Genomic DNA, 18,169 nt, shown 5'->3' with positions numbered 1-18,169 from the left:
TGTAATGTATGAATATAATATACAAGTTTCACTTTTTAAATGGAATTACTGAAATCAATCTACTTTTTCATGATATTCTAATTTTATGACCAGCACCTGTATTTAAGCATAAAATTAAATTTTAGCAAACATTTTATGTAGAATGAAGTTATTTTTTTTCTTTTGTGAAGAAATATTTCATTATCTATGAATTATTTTATGGTTTCAATTTGAGGACAAATATATTTTTATTTTTCCAAATCAGGGCACTTTAAGTTGACGATAATTAAATGTTTATTTAATTAGATATTGACGGCACAGCAGTGTGTTTAACATCGTTTTTACAAACTGAATACTTTGTGCAGGTGAGGGGGTTTTTGGCTGAAAAATTATTTCACTGGAAAAGAGTTTAGGAATCCCTGATTTAGACCATTCCTATTTTAGACCAAAGACCCTCTGCCTGTGGTCTAAAATATTTAGATCATAACAGTTAAGACGTTTTTAGTTTTTTTAAATTGTTTTTTACTCACCTCATCAGATCCCGTTTAATTAATTATTCATTAAATTCCCATTTTTACCTGACTTCTCCTCTAACTGGCTTCATAATCTGGGGATTTTCACGCAGAACCTGTTGTGATTTGTGCGTTTCAGGAAGCTGCACGGTCAGGTGGGAAAACCGCACCATGTACTGTGTGGTCAGCGCGTTTGCCGTTGCCGTGGCGCTGTGATGGCTGCGCCACGCCCATTATCCCCACCCCCGAACGCTGTCGGTCTTGAAGCTGCATGAAAAATGTCCCCAAGAAGCATCGAAGGTCCAGCAGATGCCTTCATGGGTTTTTTTTTTTTCTCTTCAGGCAGAAACAACATTTGTGTGCTGTTTTTGTGCCTCCATACATGTGGATCAATATTAATATTTAGTGGTTAAAGACTAAAAAAAACAAAAACAAAACCCTTTATAAACATCAAACATAGCACTCTGAATTTTTGGTCCTAAAGCGTTTCCATTTTATTCAGTTTTTGCAGCCAGAATGTGAACGGTTTTGATATTTCATCGGTTTATAAGATCCTCTGAGAACTTGTCTTGTAAAATATTTTTCATTGACAACCAAATACCTGACATTCATACGTGTCTTAGTTGAACTTTATTTATATTAGTAAAGATCTGAATGTGAAACAGCTGCATGATTCCCCATAAAACACTGAACTCTGAGCACATTTTCCAGATAAAACAGCCCTGCTGTAAGTCTTTGTGTTTCAGTAAGTAGTATTCAGCTTCTATAAAGTGTATTTATACATTAATGTTGTAATAATTAGTTGATGGTCGGTGTTTTCATCTGTTTAAATTATGTGAAATGGTTTAAACATATTGGCATTGTTTAATAAATGAATTTGTCAGTCAGTAGTTTGTGTCTGGGCGTTCATTAAAAAAGAAAAAAAAAATACTAACATGCAGTTCAGGTGATTGTCCACTAGAGGGCAGAACGAGCACAAGTGGAAATAAAAATCGTACAATTCTCACATACAAATATAGATTTATTTAGATTTCTCAGTGGAATTCATCTTTTAAAGACCTCTTAGCTTGTTTTGTATAGTAATGATTTATATTTTTATCCATTTTATGGCATCAAATGTTGCTCATTTGTAGAAACAGAAGCATTCGTGTGTTTCTAGAAGACTTTGAGCTCCTTAGCAGATAGGAGTTAGTGCAAAAACAACCACATTCTCTCTCCGGCGTACGTAATTTCACATTAAAAATCCAAACCAAGCAAATATTTTAAAGGATCTCTCAGTTGGGTATGATCCTTTTTTTTTCTTGTGCAGCCAGTGTAAATATTCTAACAGGTGAGACAGACAAAGCAAACGGATGCAACAGTCCTGAATGCCAAATACGCCCAAACAAAGCATTTCACATCACTATGGTCGCTGTTGCTCGAAACCTAATTCAAAAGACACTTAAATCTTCTTCTGTAAACGTGCAAAAACACAGATTGGGGAAAGCCCGTGCGTTACAGTAATGCGTTTGGTGATCTTTAACTCTTTGTGAAGGTTCAACATCTCGTTGAGCACGAGCACGTCACAAAAGCAGCATGTGGTGAATATAAAGCTCTTATCCAGGAGTTTTAAAAACAAAACAAAACAAACAGTAGATTGCTTGCAGCCATATAACTGGCGAGGAGATTCTCAATAAGTGCTTCCGCTGATCTCAGGTTCCACACATGCACCCACCTTCATGCCCAAAATAAGAGACTAAATACAATCACTCCAAACACACGGCTCCTCGTGAGCAGCGCTGCGGCACGTGGTGGAGTCCGTAGGTTTGTATTTGTGTTAAAGGCGAACCTGTTGGCTGATAAGACAGATGACCTCTCTGTGTTTGCAGCAAAAACGAGTCCTATATTCCTAAAAGAAGAAGCTGAGATTGATATACAAGATCAGAGGACTTTAAAATAACCTCACAGAGGGACACACATGGCACTTAAAAGAAACTGTTCACTGAATGGCACACTGATTCGGTGATAAGGAGAGAAGTCGGATCTTTTAGGGTTCTGTAGGTAATGAGCAATCAGTATCTTACCTGTTGTAGACGGCTCTTTAAAAGCCCTCAGTTTGGAGTAAAAGAGGAAAAATCTGACTGAACTGACAAGCTAATGGGAGTACGGTGTACATTTTAGGACGTCCTCAGTTCTCAGGAAAAACACCGTCAGGTAGCAGAAAATAGATCCTCCTGCAGGTGGCGCTGTTGTCATTTTTTCCCAACTTTATTTATCCTCATTGTTATGAACACAAATAGGAGGCAAACTGATATCAGCACAAACAAAAACAATATTCCTCCAAGAAAATGTGTCTTTGACGCAATTTCCACGAGAGTAATGTCTGCTGATAAAACTCTGAGAGTTTTACTGGCAATGAAGGCGCAACTTAGCAGAAACTTTCAATCCCCTTACCGTTTTAAATATGCTGTGTGGAATAAAATCCCATAAAGATTCTGCCATCTCCAAACATTTTTTTAATTGTTTGTGAAGATAAAGTGGAAAAAAAGGCCCGACAACAGCGCCATCTGCTGAAGGCTTCTCTCTGAGGATCTTTTTTTCTCCGAGACCTGAGGATGTCCTAAACTGTACGCCGTACAGGTGGACTGCTGCTGTCTTAAAACAACCTCCCATCTCAAACATTTCATTGCAGATCACATGAGCGCTCATTTACGAACCTTTACATTGCTGTTAGTTTCACATTAAGTGGTTATTTATGCAGAATACTTTGATTATTCGCACGTGAAAACAGTGGAAGCAGATAGCTGTAACGAGGTAATGTTTCTTCCAGGGTAACAGGGTAATGTCAAACTGGCACTTTTACAGATTTATAACGCCGTGTTCACACGAGCTGTTATGATTGTTTGACGTTGGGAGCTGTCCTAAAATTTTAACAAAGATACCTACAGCAGGTAAGGTATTAATTGTTTATACCTATTTAAACAGAACCCCACTTCAAAAGATCTGAACTATCCCTTTAAGCGTTGCAGGACACGCTGTGGCTGACATCGCCGTTGAGTTCACCTCCTATATTGTTTTCCACCTCAGTCGGGATGTCGTAGATAGTGTCATTGAGCATGTCATACGTGGTGTCGTTGGGCGCGCCCTCGGTGCTGTCGCTCACCGTGTCGTTGGCGCGCTCGTTGCTCGGCTCTTTGTGCGCCGTCTCCTCCCGTGCCGCCTTCCCCTTCGGCCTGTTCGGAGGCGAAGCAGACGTGCACATCAGGCAGAGGAGAGAGGAGCAATCCCAGAGGCCCTGCGTCATGCTGGAGGAGAAGAGCTTCCGACACGGGTGGCAGAACTGGTAGAAGATCAGCATGAAGAGGATGGCGATGGCGTAGGCTACCAAGAGCTGCAGCAGCAGCAGCGGGGCGTAGATGAACTCGTAGAAGTCCGTTTTATAGATGTACCAGAGCAGGAGCAGCGAGGCGTTCTCCACAAAGCGCAGCATGTAGTACACAGCCATGCGATACCAGTTCTGTGACTTGTTGATGAGGTCCGGGTCGTTCAGTTTCACCTGCACGGCCGACCAGCAGAACATGTTGATGCCCGCGTACAGGAAGGTGAGCAGGCACAGCACGATGGTGGTCCCCACCCGGGTGAGAGTCTTCTCTATGTTCTCAGGGAACGGGGAGTGGCTGTACCAGAACAGAATCCAGGGGTAGAGGAAGAAGACGAGGAAGTTCAGGAAAACCACCGGCAGGACCCAGAACTGCAGCACGGAGCTGAACAAGACGAGAACCACCACGCGAGTGGCGATCTCGAAGCTCCTCCACAGGAAAATGCACAGATAGGCCACGGGCTGGATGTCCACCTCGTAGTCGTCGTATTTGAGCTTGATGGCGAGGATGTTGCAGCGCAGCGCTCCGTACACGATGGACAGGAGGGAGATCACCATCAGCGTGCCTGAAACACAGAAACATGAAGAGCCAAGGGTTTAAAAGGGAAATTTCACATTTTTAGAGCCTATCGTCTTAACTTGGTGTTGTATTAGTTTGAGATATTTCCCTGCTCTAACGCACCCAAGCAGTTGGATGAGTTACTTCCTCAGCAAAACATGAAGTTCAACAGAAGCCTGTAAATGTTAATGACTCATCCGTTTCCATCAAGAAGTTAGTCATCTGGCCTTGTTCACAGAGAAACACAGATCTAAATTGCAATTTCTAAAATTATTCTTGTAAACATGGCACATGGAAACATGAAAAATGACCCTAAACGCTGTAGTAAATAAACCAGGCCTGTAGGTGCTGCTGTAACTCTGCCATAAAAATACACCATAAACAGGAAACAAGGTGTGGAGCTTAAAGCTTGACAGCTGGGCGAAACATGAAAACACAAGAAGAAGAAAAGGATGACCTCAGGTTGTAAGTTAGGTTAGAGGCGGGGCTAACGTTGTTGTTTTCAAAAGGGTGGGTTTCGGCTGTCTACAGAAAAACACAAGGATGGAGTTTAAAGAATTATTTTTACTCTAAAACTCCTGTTTTGGGGCTCCTAAAACCCTGTTTCCATGTGGACGCAAGGCTGAAACAATACAAAAATATATTCTTATGTGGATGACACCAAAGACATTCAGGATAGTGACTCTCAAGGACCGAAGTTTAAGAACTCCGGTTCAAATCTTTGCAAGTGGGGTTCTGTGGAAAGGACATAGAGAATAAATATCTTACCTGTTGCAGATAGCCTTTACCCCACTCGCCTAAATGAAAGTAAAGACCAAAGTGGACTGCTGTCATCTTAAAACAACTCCAGTCTCAAAAATATAATTCTGGTTCATTTAAACACTTCTTAATAAATCTTTTCACCATCATTTGTTTTATGTTACCTGCTTATTTACATGAAACTCTGTGATTAATTACAAGTGGAAAAAGCAGCAACAACACCACTTCTGATGCAGCCTAAAGGGCACTTCCTGCAGGAATATCATTATTTATTTTAGGACAACAGCAATCCACTTAGGTGTTGGCTTTGTTTGGATCAGCCATTAGCTGATCAGTCTGGTCAGAATTAAACTATTTCTTCAAACTAAGAGCATCCAAAGAGCTGTCTGCAACAGGTAACATGCTTTATAATCAAGATAAAGACAATAAAGCAATGCCCTACATTTAGTCTCAGTTTAAATATCATACCTCCCAGCTTGAATGTGTGTGAATTATTTGTAACTCTCTGAGACAAATGTGGGAATGAGAACCACCATGTTCCGTCCTCATCAGAGCAGCAGTTACATAACAGCACTTGGACTCAACATGCTCTTGTTCCCAATACAGTACTGAGCAGATCAGCCCACGTTGTAGTGTACTTGTGACCGTCTCTCATTAAAATCAGTCCCCCCACACGCTTACAGCCCAATGCCACCCCTCACCTCTCCCGATGGAGACCCCCTGCTGCAGGACACAGATGTAGAGCTGCAGGGTGAGCTGGGGGGCCGAGCCCAGAAAGGCCTGGATCACGGAGGTGCGGGAGAAGGCTGCTCGGTGAGTAAACAGCTTCCCCTCCGCCTGTCCCACCTGCCGCTCCACCTCTTCCGACTGACCCCCGCGGGGCATCTGCTTCTTCCTGGTGATGCTGACATAGGGCTCCTCCACGCGGCCCACGCTGCCGTAGATGCAGAACGCCTCCAGACACCTGAAACAGCAGGAGAGCCGAGACGTTCAGAGGCAGCAGCTTCTCATGTTCCAGCCGATCTTCTCATCTGGGAGCTTTTAATTCAAATATTAACGCTCAGATTAGCTTTAAGACAGCAAAGTTCACAATACAGAGCAGGAGACAAGATATTTAAACAGGACTGCAAATAAAAAAATGGTAGAAGAAGAGTCAAGAAAGATTTACAGGACAACAAAGGAGAAAAAGGGTCACTTCATATATTGATGATTTGTCATGTGTCCTCTGTACACTGACAGCATTTTATGAACATGCTGCCCTGAAAGCATAAATCATGGTGAATAACAATAAATAAGCAGCATTTTTGGTTTGTTTATTTACTCAGAAGCTCTCTTGTGACTGTTTTGTTTATATTTGTTACTCCTGAATACTAATTTTGGACATATTTTCAATTCTCTTGTGTTGGTTTTTACTTTACAAAAAACTGAAGATGTTCAGAAATCAATTTTTTTTTATTAAAAAAATAATTTGATTACACAGAACCAAAGTTGACAGTCCAAATTAGAAGGTGTTTTTAAGTTTACACATACTTTTATTTACTTAAGTTATTGAAATGGCTCATCAGCAGTCAGTTTTTACTGTTTTTGAAATAATAAGGTTTATTATTTTTATTAAAACATGTTAATTTTAAACATCAGTAACGCATTAGTGTTCGATTGTCTGAGAAGGAATTCATGGTGACAAGCTGAGCTGCAGGCTGCAAAGTTCAATAAGAAGGAGGTCTATTTACCATCGGGATCATTTTTATCAGCATGAACCAGCTTGTTACTACAGATGTGACAGTGAGAGTCATTCAATTATCGCTACGATACTTAAAGTTTACTGAAGTGTGGCAGGAGGGCAGCAGACAAACCCAGCAGCCAGAGAGACCGACTGGTCCATCAGCTGCAGCAGAGTGGACTGACACGTAAAGTGCACACATTACTCAATTATTCACAATAAGCAAACTCTGAGGGGGTTTTTAGATCGTTCGGTGTCATTAAGCGTGCGGAGATAAAGATCAGGTAAACACTCAGGGTGTGTTTAACCTTCAGTGCTCAGATCAAGGAGCAAACTTAGAACCCAAGTGAACAAAGTGAAACACCGCTGAGGTTACAGGGACTCTAAAACCCCTCATTACAGCAACTCGGAGATTAAACTAATTCTCCTCGAATGAATGAACATCACAAATCAAACCGATGATCTATATATCATCTGAACCTGACTACTTAAGGACAGGTGGATATTTTTATCCAGATACTGATTACATGTGACCTCCTCCCAATGTCACTGTCACTTTAGACTAAATATTGACGCACAGCTTCGATAATCAATATGTGAAAAGTGATCCTCAGACGCGTCTATTAATGCTCTCCTCATTTCGCCTGCGACCTCGCTGTTTAACGTGTTCAACTTTCTCATTAACTCACGCTCCGCGGGGAGCAAAGGCTTTTTAAAGCAGCAGAAAAAAGAAAAAAAAACAGAGTGGCAAACCTTGAACTGAAATAATTAGGTCCAACTTTTGTTCTGCTGTAGTTTCACGATGAACAGGCAGATTCTGCATAAAGCAGCTAAATAAGGAATATCAAAATAAAAGCATTAGAGGAACTAATGCAGTGGGGGTAGTTGGAGGTGATACATGAAGAACAAAATAAAAAAAAAACAAGTGGATGACCAGTGACTAGCCATGTCATTGCGCAGGATGATAAAGGTTGTTTGAGTGTTGCTTTGGGCGGATAAGACAAGGAAGTGCTGCCTCGCCGTCTGCGGCAGAGACGGATGTCCCCCTCTCTGCTTGTGTTGCTAGAGATAAGGAGCCTGCAGCGGCGAAGGGCTATTCTTAGAGCTGCTCTTCACCGAGGAGGGATGTCGGTCTCAAGAGTAGTCATTCGGTGCGTGCTGGAGGGTAAACAGGCCGTTTCAGGTCAGCGTTACACGGGCTGCTGCTGCGAGAGTCAGTGTGAGGGGAAACAAATAAGATGTCACTGAGTCAGAAACAGACCGGTGTCAAGATAAATCCTTCAAATACTGACTTATTAAGCTCCGTGTGTACATTACTGGGTAATAATCTAATCGTCCCAGTTAATTATCAGGTCTATTGGAGGGTCTGTTTGATTCTCATTGGCAGGATCCTAATTACGTTTTGTGAGTTTCCTAAAGTAAAACCAGCACACTCAACTCTTGAAAAAACTTATTTTATCCATTCTGTGGGCTGAACAGTGGGGCAATTGGTTGCCTCATATCAAAAAGGTCAAAGGTTCAACTCCCAGCCGCTGCCTTTCTGGGTGGAGTTTGCATGTTCTCCTCGTGCAGGCGTGGGTTTCCTGAAGGCACTCTGGTTTCCTCCCACAGACCAAAAACATGCATGTTAACTGGTATCTCTTAACTGTCCCTAGGTGTGAGTGAGAGGGTGAATGGTTGTTTGTCTCTTTGTCTCAATGTGTCCTTGTGATGGACTGGAGATCTGTCTGTCCAGGGTGTCCCCCGCTTCTCACACAGTGACTGATGGAGATGGACACCAGCTCCCAGCGACCCTGAACAGCAACAAGCGGGTAAAGTGGATGGATGGATGGATGGATGGATGGATGGATGGATGGACGGATGGACGAGTTTAATTCTGTACACTGTTGCAGCACCTCTGTCCACCTTCTTGTCTGAAACTCTGTCAGTTCTTGTCTCTTTAAAGTCTCTGTCACCTGACGGCCCCAGCCCGCTCTGATTGGTCAGAAATGCTGCAGCATGAGACAGGTGCTTCTTCGTCTGAGTTGTGCCAAAACTACCACCCAGACGGGCATTGTGCAAATGTGACACCCCCGTCACACTGTTGTGTTTTCTGCAGCGTATCGAGATACGTAGCTGTGAGAAAATGACACAACATGGCACAACACAGCAAGGCCTGTGGGATGGAAGTTCTGTCCAACAATCTGTGAATATCCACCTCATCGCTCGTGCAGCCCTGGACTGTGTGGCTGACAACAACAAATGCACAACTAGGACACTCTCATTCAAAAGGTGGCACCAAAAACACAACAAACAAGGAGTCAAAAAGTCCAGTTTTTAGAAAATACCATGTGAGTAGAATGCTGTTATCAATATATACATGAACTATTAAGGATTTGGCAACAACAAGGACACAAACACCAGATCAAACTGCAGCTGAGGAATTATTTGTGGCCCTTTTTATTTGGAATCGACAGCTGCTAATTACTGGGACTTGTCAGGCTGTAAACGCCTGATTTAAACTCTGAATGGAGCATCAGAAGCTTGACGCAGGCAGACACAGAAAGCATACTATTTTTTAAAAAATAAGTGAGGAAAGAAAACTGAGCTTGGATGAACACAACAGTTAAGATAACCTCCAATAAATTTGTTAAGGTGGTGTTATATCTAGTTTTAAAGCATAAAAACCTAGAGGGATGGAAGTTGGAAGCTGTATAATCTGACTTTTATCACAAAAGGCTACGCATTTTTGCTCCAGCTTACCAAAACAGTTGCTCTTTTTCCACAATATCTTTAGAGAAAAGCAGCCAAATCTCACAAGAGACGATTTCCAGATTCTTTTCCCATCTGTCTGCAAATCTCCCCCACCCTCAATAAGCCAGTTAAAAGCACATTATGACCCTGCTGCTGTTTGATAATAGCTGTGTGGGTGTGAGTGCAGCAGGGAGGCTGTGGACAAGCAGGATTTTGGTCTCCTGTCTCCACAGCTGAAGGAGCTGCTTGAGTCAAAAGACTCTGCAGGCTGTTTTTTTTATTTATGGGGGCTCTGGCCACTCAGACGTGAATCACACACCGGCTGGCCTGAGATCAGAGCCGGGTTGATGTTAAAGTGCTGCAGTGTGAAAGGGAACATATCGACAGAGCATCGATCAGGTTCTTTTTGACTTCCGATCTGAAAAGACATCCACGGCAGCAGCATGTAAACACCCAACCAGACACAAAGGGCCACAGTGGATGAAAACAGAAGCGTGCGCAGTGGATTACCCCCCACATTTAAGCCACCCTTTATGTATGCATATATATATATATATATATATATATATATATATATATATATATATATATATATATATATATATATATATATAAAAACATAAACAGAAGACGTGATGAAGCTGGAGAAGACTCTGCTCTCCAGGTTTCTGTTTGCACAGGATGCTCGGCACTGACCTGACGACGGGGCCGAGCTGCAGGATGTGCAGCAGCAGCACGAGCGGTCTGTCTCGGCTCAGGTCCCGGTGGATGAAGGTGAGGGTGAGCTGCACGAGCACGGACGGCGCGAGCGTGAAGAGCAGCGTGAGCCCCTGCCAGATCTGGTCCCCGGCGGAGCGGTACGTGGAGCTGAGGTACAGCGCAGCCGTGGTCTCAGCCGTGAACAGAGACACCGACACCAGGATGGAGCTGGGGAATCGCATCCTCACTCACTCCGCCATCTGGGGGAAGAGGCTCCGGGGGGGCTCGTCCATAACTGGAGCCGCCTGAACCGTCTGTCAGGATGGGGGGGTCCGGACGGGGACGGCGCTGGAGCCTGGGAGGCAGGTAGGAGGTCTTTAACAGCCGGGTGTTGTACCGAGGAGAGCCAACAGGGGGCGCGCGGAGGCTCCTGCAGACTGTGGTGTAAACACTCGGATTAAGGAAGCATACAACTGGGCCATGTCTTAAAAAAAAAAAAAAAAACAATAAAATGTTACCCTTGAAGCTTTAAAGTCTAATACAAAAGCAAAACACGTCATTTCAGTCTAACTGGAAATAATCCATGACAAGATTACAACCTTTTCTGCTTTAATTTCCTAATCCAGTAAATGTCCTAGTTCCTGGGTCCTCTTTTTTCCTTCGTCCCTTCAGGTGTCTTCCTCATTCTGCCCTTGTGTGTTACACCTGTCCTTGTAATTAATTATCTGTCCCTATGTAAATGTCCTGGTTCCCTTCGCTTTGCTAGTTTGTCTCGACTTCTGTCAGCATCCCATCCAACTCTGTCCTGGAGAAACTTTAGATTTCTGACCTTTGCCAGCTTTACTGACTACCCCCTCTGGATTGTGGATTACCTGCTGTTCTTCCTGAATAAAGTTTGAGTCTGCATCTTGGATTCACCCTGAGTCTGCGACAGTAAAGTTAAATGGAGAGTGCAGTCCTTTTAAAGTGGGGTTCTTTATAAACAGTCAGTATTCTTATGTGGAGTCAAGCTCCTTAAAACAAGGACAAAAGAAGGGTTATTTTCTGTAAAAGAAATGTCAATCCTCAGAAAACTACTTAGCACTTTAATGAACACTAAATATTTTTACACCTCACTTTTTATTAATCAGACTGTTTATCACTTTGTCATAATTTTTCAAACTAATTGTTCACACTGTTGTGTCTTTGTGCCCGCCAGTAACGTAAATAATCATTTGTTGGAATCAAAAGTGCTGACAGAAACCAGCAGGTGGTTGTTAAATTGTGTTATTTATTTTACAAAACTAATAATCAAGGTAACTGTTGTCAGAGCTGAATGCTGGGATGAATTCAGACAGTCTGTAGGTGAGGAGACACAAATTAGACAACGGCTCAAGCTAAGTATTGAATTTTAAAGCCAGTATGAATCCAGATTGTTCTCATGGTTATCCTTCTTTTACTCCAGGAGTCTGAGGAGAAAGGAGGAGGAGGAGGTGGAGAGTGGGCAGGCTGGTGAGCAGGCTGGAGTGGTTGGAGAGTCTGACACAAGGTGATTGAACTCACAGGTGTAAAATTAGTTAAAACACTGTTCACTCAAACCACTATGAACATTTTATTCATACATTTTTTTGCCCCAAACTTTTCCATGCCACTGCCCATCTTTATTATGAAGACGCTTCTTTTCAGAGTAAAGTAACACATCACACATTTTATTATTTGCTTTTGCTGGACACTTTCTGTAGACATTTGAAATAGCTTGGATTGCAAATGCAAAAAGCAACACGCACTCACACACGCAGCTGATAAACATTCAGCATCAGGCACAGATAGTATCAGGAAACTGCTTTGGTTTGCTGTCATTCACAGGCTTTTTGCCATTTTTGTTCAGAAACGCTGGCCAAAGCATCTCCTGTCATTCGACTCTGAGATGTGATCAATGCAAATATTGTTGTTCTTTTCTTTTTTTTTTTTGTTTTTTTAAGGCCACATTATTACATTAACAATATGTACGGACATCAATCACTGACTGCTGATTGGAGAAAAGTCGCCTCTTGAACAGACCTAAAAGAAATGTTTCCACACATCGATACAGCTTTTGTTCTGTCTCGTCACAAAGCTACGATATAACTTCTTTTTTTGACACGGGGTAAAACAAATCACAACATATTACAATTTAAAAGACCCAACACAGTAGCTAACACAGCTGGAAACATCAAGAAACACAAACGGGTGAGTTATTGCACAAAGTGAGACAATATTAGGACAACAAACAACAGCACTCACCAGCTCTATCGCATATCAACGATTCTGAACGCTCGGTATCATTTTCCCTCCTTGTTTTTCTTTTAAGGTTGTGAAAACAGTAATTTGAGAGGTCTGCGTCGTGACGCTGAGCTGGTGAAGTGATAGAAAAACATTAAAGGCATTATGTGATTCATATTTTTCTCTTTTTTTCATGGTGACTTGGTTGTGATTTACCTTAAACTGTCAGTATAGTGCACATGTATGTTTCTGACCTGAGAGCAGCACCTCGGAGGATTTAGCTGCATTTTTATTCCAGGGTCCACCTTTCTAAGCTCCATGTCTTTTACGATCTAAAAGGGGCTTCAAGAGATATTTACAGAAGGTTTAGTATGATGTTAGCGGAGTCAGCGAGTTAGTTTAGGTCAAAGTTTAGGTTGAGACCTGTAAAGAAAAAACAGAACGCAATGATTTGCACATCTCATAAACTCATGTTTTATCCACACAGTAAAGATATTAAATGCTGAAATTAAGAATTTGTACCATTTTTTGGACAAATAGGCTAATTTTTAATTTTATTGCAGCAACACATCTCAAAAAAGTTGAGACAGAGGTAACAAAAGGCTGTAAAAGTAAGCTGTATGAATAAGAAACAGCTGGAGGAGCATTTTGCAGTTAATTAGGTTAATTAGCAACAGGTCAGTAAGAGGACTGGGTATAAAAAAGCATTTTTAACAAGGGTGAATCTCTCAGAAGTAAAGATGGGCACAGGTTCACCAGACTGTGAAAAACTGTGTCTAAAATAGTGGAACAATTTCAGAATAATGTTATTCACCAAGGAGTTATTTAGAGCTGTGCTTCTCTCTTTTCCTCCTACAAACCAAAAACATGCACGGAAAAGCAGGTACAGAAAATCTGAAAAAAGTCAATATTAGATACCCAAGATCTTCAGGCCCTCATTAAAAACAAGTCTGCTTCTGTTACAGACATCACTGTATGGGCTTAGAACCTCCCACCCTCCCAAAAAAAAATCTAATTTCTTCGTTTCAACATTGAGATGTTTGACATGTTCCATTATGAATAAAATATGGATTTTATGAGATTTGCAAATCATTGCTTTCTATTTCTGTTTGCATTTTACACAAGCCCCAACTTTGCCAGAATTGTGGTGTCGTTTAGACCTTTATCTCTAAAGCTTTACAAAGTTAAAGAAGATTTGTTGTCAAATAGCTCAGATCTCTGCTCCTGTAGCTGCACACTCTGTTTGCTGACTACATCTTAAACTGGAATGAACAACGTTACAGCGAGTGCAATGAATCAGAAAAAGCCTTGAAGCTGCACATCCACACACGAGAAGATCTTATTTTATTTTTTTACTTCAGCTTATCTTAAATGTGATTTTTTTTTCTAAACAAAATCCAATTTATCTGCTGTAACAATCACAGTAATTTGCTGCGGTTTTATGGTGTCTCGTCAGACAATTTAAGAGGGAAGCAGCGATGTCTGCGCAGGTCAGTGAACACCGTTAACCCGAGAGCTCATTCACACAAAGACACTGAACAGAGGGAACTCCGACTGATCCGGCTGCAGGAGGTCAACGAGGAAGCAAACTGTCCCTGACAGGCCTTCGAACAGACTGCAGATGCTGGTGACTGAGAGTGAACCCGTCTTAAACTCCTCAGTGAAGATGAACTCTGCAAACCTGAAGGTAGAAAAGAACACAGAGATGTGATGGATGTGGAAGTTAACAGAATACAGATTACATATGTCTAAAACGGTAGGGGCACACAAATCTCCAGAGTCAGTGTTTTACATTTTTACATTTTATTTAGATTTTGTTCAGACATTTCAGCTTTTTAGAGCTAAGTTTCATGTGTCTGTTTAGAGGCATTTGTAACACAAATGATGAATGCTTTGGTAAAATTAAAGGCATTCCTTGAAGGAATACATGTCACCCGCAACCTTTCATGCCAGTTTTAGACTAAAATCCTCTTATCTTGAGAAATGTCAGACTTGGAGCCAAGTGCAATTCACGACCATGTATTTAATGGTGTTCTGTCATGTGGAGCATTCTGTTCCTACCTCTGGGCACGGTAGAGGTATTTTGTGTTGCCTGTGAGCCGATAGAGAAGGAGGAAGACGTAAGCGCTGCCAGCAACTCCGTGACAAATCCCAGGTCCCTTCTTCAGCAGGCCTTTCTGCCACACGAGCTCTCCGCTCCGAATGCACGTGTCCAAATACTGAGGCTTCTTATTGATCAGGTAGGCTTTTGCAAAGAGATACGCCACACCTGCATGAGGACATGCACGGGGCAATATTATAACAGGGATATGAACGAGGTAACATCAATCAGTCATTCAACATTGATTGATAAAAGCATGAACGGCCTTTTCCAGGTCAGGACAATTTAAAAAAGGCATAACCTTGGTTAAAAGACGTAACTGATAAAAGCTGGCCTTGATTACAGAAGCTATATGCTTATCAAATTTCAAATCCTTGTCAAAAGTCACCCCCAAGTTTTTAACAGCGGGTCTGAACTTGGATGTCAGGGCAACAAAGTTACAAGGAGCAACATCATCAGATACACTCAGTCTGACCTTCATTTAAAAATAGAAAGCTATTGTGAAGTCACCGCTTATTGACTTGTGTAATACAAGTAATAAAAGAAGTTTGAAGGTTAAAACTTCCAGGGTTCATGGGAAAATAAATCTGTAGGTCGACCGCAAAGCAGTGAAAAGAAAAGTGGCATCCGGCTACAACTGATCCAAGCGGCAGCATATAAATAGATAGAGACAAGGAGGGGACCAAGAATAGAGCCCTGTGGCACACCACAAGAGAGAGGAGCAAAGGAGGAAAACAGATTACAGAAAAAGTTCTGTTGGTTAAATAGGAGGTGAACTATTTGAGTGCTGAACCAGATACATCAACATACATCAACATAGATTTTAAGACCAGACAGAAGGACAGCATTAAACACAGCTGTGAAATCCAGCAGCACTAAATGGGACACTTTGCATCCATGGACATGACAATATCATGTTCGACTTCTAACAAAGCTGACTCAGTACTGTAACAAGATCTAAAAACAACTTTTTCAAAAACTTTAGTGAGGAAAAGACAAATGAGAAATAGGTTTGAAATTTGATAAAATAGATGGGTCAAGTTGAGGTTTTTGTGTATCTGGAAAGGCTGTGATACCTGGAGCTCCGTGGCACCAGTGCACCAGCTCGTTTTCCCTCTCGATGATGGCCCCCAGCTCTGCTGGCCAGTTACAGTTCTGCTCCTGACTCATGAGGAAATCCACGCTCTGCCACACCAGGTCCTTCTCCGCCTCGCTGAGCACGTCCTGGTAGCTCAGCAGCATCTGCAGCACCGACGAGAGGCCGTGGGCTGCTCCTGATGGGATGGAGGACCAGGAGGGGGCAGGGTCACATGCACCCATCGAAACCAGGCATGCAGGGAAACACCATGCCAGGCACAAAAACAGAAATGTACAAGCTCAAAGGCGTATTATATGCAACCTGTAACTCGCTGTTTCATAGCAGATTTATAAGTCAGCATCAACCACAATGAACATTTTTTTGTGTTATGAATTGTTCAAGGATGGCAGCAATCCACTTTAGCCTTGGCCAAAATTGAACAAATCCTTAGCTCATCAATCTCGTCAGAATTAAACTATTTCTTCAAACTGAGGTCATCCAAAGTGCTATCTACAACAGGTAAAGTAAGAACTATTTAAAACTTTTCCACAGAAGCTCATTTTCAAAAGAGTTGAACGGCTGATATAGAAAAAGCCTTTGCTGACCCTCATGAACTTGTATCTATGCTCATCTTGTGCTCTAATTTACTGTTTTATCTCAAAAATAACATAAATCATGCAGCACAGCATGGCTCTCTGAGGCCACTGTCTCTGAATTTCCTTCAGATCTGAACCTGACCGGCGCTGAGCAAATCAAACAGTGAGCAGTGAGCACATTTGTCAGGACAGGCAAACTACGACACATGCAGATCCTTAAACAAGTGGGTTTGTCAAGCTGGAAGAGTCAGAGGGTTGTCTCATTTCACTCCTTCATCACCTGCATTGCAGAATCCATGCAGAGGTGACCAGCGGGGGCTATGCTTACTATGAACTCTGTGTTGGTCTGAAAGTTACTGAGGATCTCCAGCCCTGACGCCCTTCTTCATCCGAGGCAGTCAAGAAAAGGATAGTTAGCTTTACACATGTCGACACACCAGCTCTGAGGTAACTATACAGGCCTGAAAGTAACCAGTAATTCATAGGCAAACTTATAACTGGATTACAAGGACAGACATTTAACAAAAGGGTCCATCTATAAGAACACGTGTGGTTTTCTTACCAAGATACTCTGTTCCATAATAGGAATACATCAGAGGGAAGGGTTTCCTCTTCCTCCTGGCGTACTGTTTCCCTGACTCAATGATGGCCTGGCAGATAGATTTGATTTGATCTTTGCTCAGAATCTGCAGAACAAAAGACACGCATGAGTCATCTGCACTTGCTTAAAAACAAATAACACTTTTGATCATCTGACGGACATAATAGTCAGTCAAAAGTTGTAAACCAAGCAGAAGTTTTTCACTTATTGTCTCGGGAATTAGACAACAGCCAGATTAAAGTGAGGCCATCTTTAATGTTTAACAATAACAGTCACAAAATGGTTTCAAGAGAATAAAACTGAGTGCAGACCTGCAGCCTCCATCAGTCAGTAACAGTATAAATACTGTGATCTGATCAGGGTGCTTCTCTCTACTCCACACCTGCATCATTTCCAGAGCATTAGTCTCAAGTGTCAACCATTAAGACACTCTGTTTTCCTATGGAGCAACAAGAGACGCGGTGCAGCTATTCCCACAGCCAGCACTTGTAAACGAGCTGTAGTATCTGTAAAACAGAGTGTCTTTATCAGCTCTGTCTCTGACCTCGTTAACCAGACGTAGCCGGCTGAAAGGCTGCGTGCACATATAGGTCACATTTTATGACAAATCAGTGCAATCTCAGTGCCGCAAAGAACTGAATAAATCACAGACACAAGCTGCAGGCCAATGATATATTAGGAAAACAGATACCGAAATGCCCACAGCTGATGTAGATGATAGTGGCTAAAATGCTCAAACACACAGAAAGTACTGTGAACACCGTGATGACAAAACAAAAGAGAGGAGTGAAGAAAATGTGGGTTTATTGCAACTGATACGATCAGCATTCAGTAATATCGTAATTGCATGTTTTCAGACAGCTCAAATCAAAACCATTTATTATGATTTTAGCATCTTTGAATAACTGTATTCTTTTAGATTTGGTCCAAACAACACATTGGCCTTACAATGTCCAACATTCTGATGATAAAATTATTATTAATGAACACTGATTGAAAAAAATCAAACAGTCAAGAAGGTTTTTCTGCATTTTGCAGTTCTAGTTAGTGATATTTTTCTTGTTTGGTCTATCTGAGGACACCTATGGGGCGCCGTTTGTAAAGGAGCTTGTGCTAAAAATTCATGCCTAAATTTTGTCACATTTAGCTTCTGCTAAAAATTCATGCCTAAATTTTGTCACATTTAGCTTCAAACACTGTTTAAAAATGTAGTGTTGATTTTCTGATGTCACT

At 41.9% G+C, this 18,169-nt stretch overlaps 3 protein-coding genes across 3 annotated transcripts in view; 1 reads left to right on the top strand and 2 right to left on the bottom strand.

Moving 5' to 3' along the window:
- dynlt3 (dynein light chain Tctex-type 3) overlaps positions 1 to 1,381 on the top strand; it is a 4,130-nt gene extending 2,749 nt beyond the window's left edge. Inside the window, exon 5 of the mRNA XM_017410357.3 lies at positions 631 to 1,381. Coding sequence (XP_017265846.1) covers positions 631 to 707 — 77 coding nt within the window. The 3' untranslated portion in view covers positions 708 to 1,381. The remainder of the gene's footprint in view (positions 1 to 630) is intronic.
- xk (X-linked Kx blood group (McLeod syndrome)) lies at positions 984 to 12,670 on the bottom strand. Its single transcript, XM_017410356.3, has 4 exons — positions 12,582 to 12,670; positions 10,317 to 10,756; positions 5,869 to 6,131; positions 984 to 4,415 (listed from the first exon to the last, which is right to left on the bottom strand). The coding sequence occupies exons 2-4, from the start codon at positions 10,559 to 10,561 to the stop codon at positions 3,487 to 3,489; spliced, it is 1,437 nt and encodes a 478-aa protein (XP_017265845.1). The 5' UTR covers positions 10,562 to 10,756; positions 12,582 to 12,670; the 3' UTR covers positions 984 to 3,486.
- LOC108232390 (lanC-like protein 3) overlaps positions 11,987 to 18,169 on the bottom strand; it is a 7,816-nt gene continuing 1,633 nt past the window's right edge. The window contains exons 2-5 of the mRNA XM_017410153.3: positions 16,898 to 17,021; positions 15,738 to 15,935; positions 14,622 to 14,829; positions 11,987 to 14,241 (exon numbers count right to left, since the gene is read on the bottom strand). Of these exons, the coding sequence (XP_017265642.1) occupies positions 14,082 to 14,241; positions 14,622 to 14,829; positions 15,738 to 15,935; positions 16,898 to 17,021 (690 nt within the window). The 3' untranslated portion in view covers positions 11,987 to 14,081. The remainder of the gene's footprint in view (positions 14,242 to 14,621; positions 14,830 to 15,737; positions 15,936 to 16,897; positions 17,022 to 18,169) is intronic.

This window comes from Kryptolebias marmoratus, linkage group LG6, assembly GCF_001649575.2.
Source record: "Kryptolebias marmoratus isolate JLee-2015 linkage group LG6, ASM164957v2, whole genome shotgun sequence".
Lineage (NCBI taxonomy): Eukaryota > Metazoa > Chordata > Actinopteri > Cyprinodontiformes > Rivulidae > Kryptolebias > Kryptolebias marmoratus.
Note: the sequence above shows the minus strand (reverse complement) of the source record. Positions and strands in the feature narration are given on the sequence as shown.